The sequence below is a fragment of the Onychostruthus taczanowskii genome, unplaced genomic scaffold, assembly GCF_017590055.1.
Source record: "Onychostruthus taczanowskii isolate IOZ18803 unplaced genomic scaffold, ASM1759005v1 scaffold28, whole genome shotgun sequence".
NCBI lineage: Eukaryota > Metazoa > Chordata > Aves > Passeriformes > Passeridae > Onychostruthus > Onychostruthus taczanowskii.
The window spans coordinates 1908352-1920702 of NW_024500128.1; the positions used below are offsets into that span (position 1 = coordinate 1908352).

At 37.8% G+C, this 12351-nt stretch overlaps 1 protein-coding gene across 1 annotated transcript in view; it reads left to right on the forward strand.

Annotated features, from left to right (window-relative positions):
* The window catches only part of CMTM8 (CKLF like MARVEL transmembrane domain containing 8), a 35208-nt gene extending 26095 nt beyond the window's left edge, over positions 1-9113 (forward strand). Inside the window, exons 2-4 of the mRNA XM_041407801.1 lie at positions 1815-1988; positions 5858-5974; positions 8558-9113. Coding sequence (XP_041263735.1) covers positions 1815-1988; positions 5858-5974; positions 8558-8641 — 375 coding nt within the window. The 3' untranslated portion in view covers positions 8642-9113. The remainder of the gene's footprint in view (positions 1-1814; positions 1989-5857; positions 5975-8557) is intronic.
* Positions 9114-12351: the final 3238 nt, after the last annotated feature.

The following is a 12351-nucleotide window of genomic DNA, read 5'->3' on the forward strand; positions in this document are numbered from 1 at the left end:
AACAGACCATTATATGCTTTCTCTCTTAAGAGAGAATGCAAACTCCAAACAAACCATGAAACAGACATTTGTGCTTTTATGTATGCATGATGCAGATGTAGATGAATGTACAAATAATATACATCTAATCTGCTGTCAATACATGGTAGAGGGCTGAATGAAGTTTGTGTGGCAATTTGGAGGATGAATTGAAGACAAATTAACAGATACAAGGTGGTCAGAGGACCAATTACAAGAAACTTTTCTATAACAGTATAGAATACAAACATTCATGTTTGTAAACATGAATGATAAATCTCTAAACATTATATATATGTTATACATATATATATATATATAACATTATTATATTATATTATATATTCAATTCTGCAATAGAGGAGTAAATGTGACCATGGCCAGCAGCTTGCATGGGAATAGGATTGGCTCTTGTGCAAATGAAGCTGTAGCAAAACCATCATCTGCTGTCAGGGTCTGTTGATTACAAAGATATCACCACCAGCTCAGGAAGTCCCTTCACTGCACAGTCCTGAGAGCTGAGGAAGGTAGTCCAAGGAAATATTACTGCTGCGTGGTCTGTTCTTTAAAGTGTTTCCTCAGGTGTCTGGTACTAACTGCTGCTGGAGATAGAATATTGGGGTACAAGGTTCTTTAGGCTGTCCAGCTGTGGCTCTTATGTGTTAAATGTGTTGCTATTTGCTTTAATTTGGTAATCCTTCCATTTCTCACTGCTAGGCAATTTCACCATAGCCCAGATAGCAGAAAAAGCTAAGCCTTCTTCCAAATACAGGAATTTTAGTTCCCACATCTGAGTCTAATAAAGTGTGTGGCGTGAGCTTTGCTTTTTGTTTGTTTTTAAGGTATAAAATGTCACTTCCTTTTTATGGTTAAGATTTTTGTAATTGCTGGACAACTTGCAAAACACACAACTTTTTTTTTCCTGTGGCGTATGACTTATGTTTTGCTTGCTCCTCACTCCTTTTAATGCATTGGAGATCTCCTAGCATTGGAGAAAACTAGAGAGAGAGTATGTGAAAACCTCTAGTTCACGTAGTTCTTCATGTCTTAGATCTGAACAGATTGCCACATCAGGAGGGAGGTTTTTCTCCCAGACTGGTTTGCTTGAGGACTTTGCTTGGTGTGAGTCCTTGTCTACTACTTAGGGTCAAGTCACTTGGGAAATGTTTTAAGAGCTGTGGAATATAATGACATTCCCAATCTGACTGGATCTTCTCCAGGTACAGTTTTATGTTGTTGTGGTGTTGATATTTTATTACAACCTTTTACAGCCTTTTTCCTTTAGTAAGGTCTAGGACTTGTTCTGAGTCTGTGGTGCCTGCTGATCCACGGAACAGGTGTGGGCCATTCTGAGCTCCACTCCAACTACTAAATGACCTGTGACTGTGGCAGATAGAACCTGAAGATCCCAGTGGTCTTTCACAGGCTGTTGTTTCTAAAGTGACATTGCTGGCAGGAAAACAGCAGCATTTGCCTTCATGCACATCAGCAAGAAAGCTAAAATAACCAATCCTTTTGGGAGCTAGCTGTAAAACCACTGCAAGTATGGGTCCAAAGTAGTTAAAGGTTGGGCTAAATCAACAGATAAGATGCCTTTCCCTTTGTGGCACCCTGCCACAGTAAGACCAATTTTTTATGTTCTTTTTTGTCAGATCAGTATTTTGCCAGTGCAGCATCCCCATTCAGCTCATCAAATTGTTCATGTGAACGGCAGTGGTGTCGCCCCTCGACCTCAAAGGAATGTATGAGGTCTAGAACTGTGTAACAGTTTTCTTTCTTCTCCATAACTTTTGCAGGTGTTGGGGCTGCTGGTGTGGACCCTGATCGCTGGAACAGAATACTTTCTCTATCCAGCCTTCGGCTGGGTGATGTTTGTAGCTGTGTTTTACTGGGTTCTCACCGTCTTCTTTCTGATCATCTACATGACAATGACCTACACCAGGATCCCGCAGGTGCCATGGACCATGGTGGTAAATATACCCATTCTTTGTTGTTCCAGGTTTGCTGGGTTTCGTAGAGAATAAAATATTGGTGCATTCTACATGTATATTTTACCAACTCTACTTGTACTCTTGGCAGATTTTTCCCTGATTACTGTGTGGCTGCATACCTGCAGTGTTTAACTTTCATACTACCCAGACACTTTCAAAGCACTTTTTCTACGCTCTTTCACCATTTTGTTCAGTCATTGATGTAGTGACTTGATTTTTAATGTGTGTGTGACTGATACTTATCAGTCAGATAAGTCAGATGCACAGTGACCTCTTTTTCTCTCTGTAGTGGTTATGTCCCATGAAGAATGAGTCTGTTGCTGCCTCTGAGGTAACAGACTTGGCCATATGGCTTAAACAGCAGAAATCCCTACTGGAACCAACACCATGTTTTAGAAGCAGGACTTGGTCTCTTGAAACATGAGTCTTCCTCTGCTAAAGTTAAAGCAAGGATAGTTCAGAGGTAGCAACACTCTGGCAATACATATGTAGTCTACTGTGAAAATGGTGCTGAAAAATTATATATATGTAAAATATGCACCATGTAGTCCTTTGCTTTGAGCTCAAGAGTTAAAGCAAATCAGATCAACAGCTACTGTAATTACAGAAAAATTTCACAGGCACTTAAAATGCAGATCCAGTTTTTATGGTTTGAGCAAACCTGGCCAGCTCTAACTCTCAACAGTGTATTTTTACCTCATTTGCATAACAGCCTGGTCTTCAGGATAGTAGATCCTAAAAGTCATTGTCATTTCAGCCAACTGGCTATTTGTGACCCATCTAAGAATCACTATAAATTTTATCTTTGCATTTGTTGGATACAGTAAGATACTGTTCTTTTTTTTTTTTTTTTTTTTTTTTTTTTAGCAGCTAAATATTATTGACTAGAATTCTGTTATTTCTGTGATGAAATGTATTTGACTTCTGGGTTGCTAACAGCCTGTTATCAGCTATATTGTGTATGTGACTAAAATTGAATACTAGAATACTCTTCTCTTTTAGTGTTCCCATTTGCTGCTGCAATAAATAGCCAGCTACAGCAATTACTAATAAGAACAACCAGGATTATGTTGAGATAGCTTCTCTATTTTTGAATTTCATAACCAGCAATTACCATTAAGGTTGTAACACTGCTATAGAAATGTTGGATTATTTCAATTACAGCAGTAATGTGTCTGGGTACGTTTAAAGGTGTGGGTTTTTTTTTCCCCGTTGCATTACATGTAAGTAAAGTACATTCAAAGGGAAAGCATCTTTATATCCATTTGAATAAAGCTTTGGTCATTACCCTTCTTTCATCAGTTGAATGCTATTATGAGGCAACTGCACATAAATGAGTTGCCCCTGATCTATGTGGTAGACAAAGTGGAATATTTGATTTGTTTCTGTTTCATATTGAGTATATTTCTTGCTCTGAGTTCCAAATATATTGTAGATGTGCATAGATGTAAGTCCAAAAGGTAGTCTCCTTTTATATAAAAGGGTCATACAAAGAGAAAATAAATACAAAACAAATAAAAGATGCTTGTGTCCCAGCTTGTTTTGCCCTAAGGTATTAAAAGAGCTTTTGGGAACAGCCCTTTGGGAACAAGTCGTCTGTTGCGCCTGTATGGCCAAGAGGAATGTTGAGTCTCTTTTCAGAGAGGTGCTTTTAAAGTTTTGTTGGAAAGAGCATGACACACATCTTTTGAGTGAGTTTACACCCACCTTTACCCCATTCTCTGAAGAATCCTGAATTTTAGTATCTGCCAGTTATTGCTCTGCTTCCTTAGGCGACAGTTAGCTCAAACTGTTCCTATTGTATGCAGTATCCAAAATTACTTCTGGACATCTCTGTCATAAATTCACTTTTTGCAGGTTAAGCACATTACCAAATTGCTTGAAATGCAGTTACTTTTACTGCAAATTAACCCAAAAGATGTGCTTCAAAACTGACTCTCCTTCATAGTGCAAGATTTTTGCTAAAACAATCAATGGAAGCTTTTAAAATCTGGTGAATTTGAATTTAAGAAGCAGATGGTAATTTAGCATGAACCATTTGGTTTGAGTAATATATTGGCAGCAAAGGCCCAATCAGCTTGCACTGCATTCCATCTTCCCCAACAGTGTTATTTCCCAGAGCAGCACTTTGCAGAAATTATGTGCTTTTCTCTTTTTTCTACATGACAAGATATTGCAGGAATTTGTAGCTTTCCAGGGTAATTGAGTCTTTTTGGAATGGGAAATCTGAAAATAACAACAAATACTCTAGGTAATCAAATTTGGGGTTTCTAAATCAGTGCTTTACAGAAGTTCACCAGGACCTGCCAATTGTTGACATCTCATCCTAAAACTGACAGTTTGATGTTTTATTGCTGTACTGCCCAGATAAAACAAGGAGAGAGATCTGTGGATAGACATAGTACCTTTTATTAGACAAACTGATATAGGTGAGGTGAACCCCCACTCATTTGTAAGTGTGTGAATCAAATCTCAAGTGCCAGTCTTTGGACTCTATCTAAGTGCTGAGGCACTGCCCAGCCCAGTTCCCTGTGGAAGGATAAATGGATATTTTCCACTGTTCCTTCTTAACTTCTCTTCTTGAGCTGCAGCTTTTTTTTAGATTTTGCCAAATCTGGTGAAAAGTTAATTAAATTGTGTGTAATTGGCATAAGTTCCTAGCATCCCCTGGGTCACATGCTGAGAATTAATAAGTTGGAGTTGCACGAGCTTGGCAACATTTAGGCAACTAGAGCAACAGAGTTAGAGGTTATATTTGTGTGACAGTCTGGAGTGCAAAACTGGGGTCAGAAGCTGAAGGGAGCTGATTCTGTACATGAGGACCAGGTCTATATAGAGTTACCCATTCCTGCAATTGTAACCAGATGCAAAGCGTATCAGAGGCATTCCACCTAAACATGGCACCAAATTTGTATGCCTTAGACAAGTAGCAGAGTGGAGTTTAAAAGGATTTAACTTTTCTTTTAATACGAAGAAACTTTTATGACCAAGTAGTGAAAAAGTAAAGGACAAAGTTTCATACATACATTTTTCTCTTTCATTTTCTTAGACATCTGTTCACTCTTTCTTTCCTGTTCTCTCTCACATGCAGAAACCAAACAAACTTTTTGTTTGCTCTCTGTAGGGTTATGTGAGGTCATTGTTATCTGCTTTGCTTCGTTTTTAGTCATAAACCCAAGTACCCTGAGACATTAACTTTGCCTCTTGAAAGAGAAAATGCAGCATCTGTCATGGGTCTTGATGACCCATGTAGTCCAGTCAGACTGTTTTCCTCCTTGGATTTGCCTGTTTCTTTCTCCTCTTAAAAACAGACAGAAGGGAAAGGTACTGAGAGATGGAAGCATACAACTGAGAAAAAAAGTCACCCTCTTTATCTCCTTCAGTAGTGTAGAAAACAAAGTTTTGGAAGCTTTATAAATACTCTCCATATGCCAGGAGTTATTAATTTCTATCTTTGTGTAGATTAGAAATGTAATCAAAGTGCAGTTTGGTCTTGTTTCTTTGTTTTGTTTTTTTATCATGTAGAGTCATATTCCTACTGCCTAACCCATAGATTGTGATAACCAAACTGAGTCCTTATTTTCACTTCTGGAAAATCACAGGGCGCCAACTTTAAGACTTTTCTGCATTTAGTGTGATGGAGAGAACAGTTTGTCCAAAATATGGTTCAATGTTTATGGATCCTCAAAGCAGTTAAATTTTAATCTTACAGACAGAAACATGGAAGAAGGCAAAAATAGTTAAGAATGACAATTCTGGTGTACACTCAGTGTATTTCAGAAGAGAATTTTATAATGTTGGAAAATTAATATCTGTGCATATTAATGACATGTTTGTCTTTTCAACAGGGTCTGTGTTTTAATGGAAGTGCCTTTGTTTTGTATCTCATTGCTGCCATTGTAGATGCATCTTCAGTTACCAAAGACCTGGACAACCACAATTACAACAGCTGGGCAGCTTCTTCAGTGAGTTCATTTTTTGTTTAAGTCAGTTCTACATCCAGTAAAGTTATAGCAAATGAAGACTCATTGGAAGTATGGATTGAAGTTGCAGGTGTTCTGCATTTTGAAAAGCTGCAGAAATGATCACATGCAAAACCTATAAGTAGCTGCAATTTAGTTCATAGTTTTTAGAGGTGACTGGAAATTCCACCAGGAGATGACAGTCACATCAGAAAAGGCAGTAATGTTTTTAAGATCACACTGATTTCCTCCTCCCTTGCCCTCATTTATTACCAGCCCTCTGGCTGAGGTCAGAGCCTGCACATCAGAACAGACAAAAAAGATTGTGTGAGCATCGAGTCACCTCAATGCACCTGGACATCTTCAAAAGCAGTTTAAACTAACTCAGCTGACTTTGCATACTTGTGCATAAGATGCATTCAGCTTTCTGTGGGCTGAGCTATTGTCCACACAGCACCTTGGTGAAAGCCCTGGAATGGTATTGCTATTTCCACAGTGATCTTCCTGTTACAGCTTCAACTTTTGATAATCTTTCCTTTGAGTTGCAAGGGCAACGTGTGAAAAATCATGTAACGTGATGAAATCACTAATTAGTCTGACACTACTGTCTTAGTGCTTAGATTTAGAAATCCAAAACAGTCAAAATGGATAAAAAATAACTTTAAAACAAAGCAAAAAAGGAACAGAAAAGAGCCTTGTCACTTTTTTAGTTAGGTGAACACATTCCCTGGCAAAGTTAAGGGAGTTGTAAAAGAACTTATTTCATGTTGTGGCAATAGGAGTCAAATTCAGTTGTATACCATAATTCCAAATTACTGAGTGATCATGCTTCTGCAGTTGTCCTCCTGACTATTCACAAATCCTGTCTGAAGCTTATTTTGTATGGTCATGAACACAGGAACTTGAACACCTGCTCTGTTTTTGTCCTGGGAATTGGATCATTAAATCCCTGTCATTTCAGTGGTGTTCAGGGTCTTCTCCTCTTGGCAGTTTGTAACTACAGATCTGTTACTCAGCCACTGCAGCTGACAGGAACTTGCTCGCTGCTAGATAAGCTTCCATGCTGATTCAGGTTTTATGCAAAATGCGTGACTGTTCAGTGTCTCAGGGGAGGTTTGGATTCCCTTCTAATACTTCCTAATAATGTTTATCTAACACAGTGTCTAAATAAACTATTAAATGTGGATTCTCGCTTTCAAAATCCATTAAGGGTTTTATGGACAGAGGATTTAGCAAATAATCTATCCCCGATAGTCATTCTGTTAGAAAGATTTTAGATGGAGCTTTTATTTAATAAGAAACAAAATAATTGGAAAAAGAAGAATGCTACAGTATTTTGTTGTAATAAGATTTTACATCATCATATACAGTTTTTTGGAGTAAGAGATGAAATTTGCATTAGTCAATGCTCACCAAGAGCCCTCTGTTGAAAGGCTTAGATTGCCTGGATGAATGCTCAGCAGTGCCTACCCATGCCAATGATGGCATATAAGCCAGGAACAACGTTAGAATCATAAAATATTTTTAGGCTGGAAGGGACTTCTTGGAAGTCATCTGGTCCAACTCTGTCCACTCCTACAGCAGGGCTAACTCATATCAGGCTACCAGGGTCTTGTCCACTTGAATTTGAGTATTTCCAAATATGGCCATTCCCCAATGCCTGTGTTCGATTACTCACACTGTGGGTTGGGGTTTTTTTCCTAATATCTAATTGAAATTTCCTGTCCTGTAACTTGTATTTAGTCCTTCTTGCCCTATTATTGCTCAACTCTTAGAAAAGTGGTGTTAATCTTATTTACAGTGACAGCTTTACTTGATTCAGTTACTAGCACAAAACATTCTGGTATTTTTGTTAAGACCATGTTGAATACTATCTGTTTTGAACAACATGCAGTGATTAACAGGAACTTAAGCACTAGGGCTGAACTGGATTTTATCAGTACAAGTGAAAAAAATCTAGCCTGCTACAGAAGGCTTATAATGTTATCAATTTCTGACAGCATAGTAATATGACAGCGTGGTTGCTGTCACTGAGGAATATCTTTATCCATCAGTGGAGGACCTCTGGAATTGGTAACCTGATCAGCAGTGCTGTTTGAGAGCACGCCTGGGCCTGCATTTGAATCCAAGCTTTCTCTGTAGGCAAACAGATGCACTGTGAGCCATGCTGAGGTACAGGTGGGCTCTAGGCAATATCTGGATCACAGCAGCGGGGCAGGAGTCTTAGCTTCAGCTCACATTGTCCCACAGACAATTCCTCAGCCTCTAAAAGTGGCAAGTGTTTAGACTGGTGGCAGTCCAATCTGCAAGATCCGTACTGAGGCCATATAATGAGGAACTTATTTAGAAAGTTGAAATATGTCATGTTTTGTCTGTTCCAAGCCCATATTTCTATGCATAGTGTAAGCTTACTTTTACCCAGTGTTGGCTGTGATGGCCACAAGCACCAGGTGAGAGTGTGCCATTTTTGTCAGCTTGTTATTTATCTTTTTCTCAAGTCCCATAACTGTTTTTTTCCTCCCTTAGAAATTACAGTGCTCTCAAATATATTTATTTCCTAATCTATTTTTTCCTCTTTCTCAACAGTTCTTTGCCTTCGTGGTTACCTCCTGCTATGCTGGAAATACGTATTTTAGCTTTATATCCTGGCGATCACGAACTTTGCAGTAAATACTTTGTTAAAGTGAATTCTGTTGTGTAAAGTACCTTGAGGATTATTCACTTTTGATAAAAGCTTGGAAGAGGTATTTTTGAACATTTCTCCTAGAATTGACACTATATAAACTGAGATCCATTGATTATTTATAATAATGCCATCTTTAGAGACATTTTTAACCTGACTTTGTACTATACAATAAAATTTCATACTGCTTCTTTTACAATTAACACAGTATTTTTCTAGACATTGTATAGTTGTTACTACTAGATCTTTAAAAAAATCTTACTCAATGTGCCACATATGTTAATGTAACTTTTTAAATGTTACAGTTATACTTTTGATACTGAAGGCTACCAAAACTAAGATTGATATTGTATCATTATTATGTATGAAAAAGTGACATTGTGCAGAAAAAAAAAACCCCACCTGAAAGTTTAAAAAATAAATAAATAAATGATCCAATTGTACATGTTTTGTAAACCGAGAGCAGAAGCTTGCTTTTTTAAATGTCTTTTTCAGAGTACAGGATATACTACCAAGAATTCTGATGATCCTGTCAGTGTGCATAATATAACAGTTTCTCACATCAGGAGGTTGCTTTTGGAACCTGTTACTGTAGGTCTGAAGCTGAAGAAATGTGGTGCCTGGAACACATTACCTGAACAGGTTTCTCAGATCCAACTGGCTCCAAAGCAGGAGCCTGGACAACGCCCCCTTAGTGCTCAGCCTGCTGAGGGCATCACAAATCTCTGGCTAAAGGTAACAAACACTTCTTGTTTCTCAGCAGACTGTGGCTGTTTGGGCTTTCTTCTCCTCAGATTAGGCCATTACTCTCTCATTAAAATCTGGGCTTCTAAATCCTATTAAATGATACAAAGATTAAATCCACTGAGGAATTGTCAAGACAGCAGTGCAACAAGCAAGGAATTTCCTCCCTCCTTTCCTGTCTACTGGCATCATCTGCAACGTTTTAGTTTAACAAATGAAGTTGGTACTCCTATTTAAATAACTTTGAATCAAGCAGAAGTATGACAGAATATGACTTTCAAAACAGATACCTTTGAAAATTACTTTCAAATACAAATTACCTAAGGATTTTTTTTTCCAGAAATTACATGGTGAGTGAAAGGTTGTGATTATTTTATGATGTTATTTAAAGCTTTCCTCATTAAAACTACTGGTGAACCTTCTATTCTTGGATTAAGAAGAGTTGGATTCCCTTCTAGTCTTCAAAAGTTTATTTGGTTGATAATATATGGTAGCAGAAAAATCTTACTGCTTAAAAAAAACTTCTTTACTTCTCCTTGTAAATAAATGGTGTGTGGTTACTTACATATGTGCTTTGCAGAAGATTTATCAGCAGACAGCTAATTGCCTTCTCAATCACATGCTTTTCTTCTTGATTATCTGTCAGTCATAAGATTTCAGTGTAAGGGAAGCCAAGATATTATTTAAAAACCTATACTTGTCTGCAAATTGCATTTGGCCTACACAACATAGGTCAGGCTGTCTGCTGCTTGCTAAATTTATCCACTTGTGAGAAGGAAGAATGGCTACCAACTCTGCATTTTATCTACACAGATAAAATGTGTCATTAAAATCCCGTGTGCTCTCTTCCATCGCTGGGAATAAAAAGAATCAAAGGCATTGAAATGATCCAAGTGCCAGCTGATAAAGTGTGACTAGAAATATAGCCAGAATTAAAATTTCATCAATGATTTCTCATCAGTCAAAAAGCTTCAGTAGTAATAGAAATTCCTTCTTAATTGATATTTGATGTATCTATTTCAACTCCAAATGATGTGACTATGTTTGCGCAAACATTTCAAGATTTTGTAGTAACTGCAATGGTTTGGTCTAAACTCATAACCCAGACCTCATTTGTGGATAGAGACAGTAAGAGGGAGTAGAGATAAGAGGAATTCTGTTTTGTCCAGTTTACCTAAAACTGTCATGGCAACTGTGTGTTACGTGTCAGAGTCAGCCCTTTAATGTAAGATAAAACCAGATAAGGAGTGATTCTGGCAAAATACCTACACGCTCTCTGAGACTTCAGCACTGATCTTCCAGGGAAGATCTGCAGAATGACTTCCAAAGACAAATCTATGAGTTGAATCCTTAATCCTAAATTTTAAAAAATACATACTAGTCAAAAATTTGCTTTCTATTTGGCCTTGCTTTTTTTTGTGTTTTGTTTTGTTTTTCTTCACAAACCATAACTTACCTGCCTTGCTCTGTCCTTTCACAAAGGTAATTATCTTACTTCCCACTCTCTTTCTCATCTATTTCATTTCTTGCCCAGGTACCAACTGTCTTGTTTTTCAAATGCTCTGAATATCTAGTTAGTTGGAGGAGTCAGCACAAGATGAGCATTCCTTTTGGAATTTGCTCCTCCAATTTCAGGCCTGAAGAAAGGCATAAGTACCCAAAAGATTATCTTCCAATTCACTAGTCTTAAATACTGATTTGGAAACCATGAGTTAATGCATTTGTAGATTCTAATATTAATAAAGAAGATAAGCTAGCTCATATAACAATTAAAACATGGTTTGTATCTGCTGTAGGTTAGTACTCATAAGATTGAAAGAAGCCTTAAAAGAGCAACTGGCAAGTGATTAAGTCATTAGTGAAATTCTTAATACAGATATTTAGAAGAATAAACAAACTGCTAATCAACTTGCAAAATGAAGGTGTTTGACTTATAACTAACTTGTTTCAGACAAACAGTCTCTGAAAAATCTAAGTCACGTACATAAGGGTACTTGATGTCAACTTATGGCCATTAATTTTCATTTATTAAGGAGTTGTCAGTACCTTTTTTCATCCTCGTACACAATGCACCTAACAAGACAAAGTAAATAGCAGGAGAACTGTAATAAAAACTTCAAATGCAGTAGAGTTAGGTTGACTGTGTCGCAGTGCTTCACAGAAGGCGCCTCTATTGCTGGGTAGAAAATATGTCTGTTATTTTACTTGTATTAATTTAAAGTTATTTCTGTTTCACGGGCCTGAACTCAGATCAGCAGGGCCCCAGTCACACACACTTTCAAAAGAAATAAAGAACTAAAGAAGCTGAACCAGCAGGTAAAAACCCTGTAAATAGGAAGTGAAGAAGTTACTGGAACCTTCCTCCACAGGGCTTCCAAAAACCTGTAGCCATGCATGCTTCCGAATGGGAACTGTAAGGAGAAGAGGGGCAAAAACCCCAAAAAAACAAAGGCAGCTGTTTAAAAATGGAACAAATTTTTATTTTTTTTTTTCCTCAGCAGCCAGCATTTTACTCTTGTGGCAGTAGCCAGTGTTGTAGCTTTGATATCTAATGACATGGGATGAAATGTGGTGGGACAGGTAATACCTTTTACTGCAACCACAAGATGTTGTAGCAGAAGTCCAGAACTATGTACTGCTTCATCTAGTGAGGACCACTGCCCACATTGGCAAACCCATTTTGCTCCAAGTAAATTGCTTATGCTGGGGCCTTACGTGTGTTGGGGATCATCTGGGCTTGCATGTCTTCCCCCCTCTTAGAACAATTTTAATTGCTGAAGGAACTTATTAAATACTAAATACGAATAGAATCTGTGTCGCAACTGCAGAACGAAGCAGCAGGAGATGGGGTCACTATTGCAGTAATACAAAAGTGGCATACACCCAGCTCAGAGGCCTGCTGCTACCTCGCTTGTCAGAAAGCAGAACAAGTTATTTTTAAACATGAGGAAAT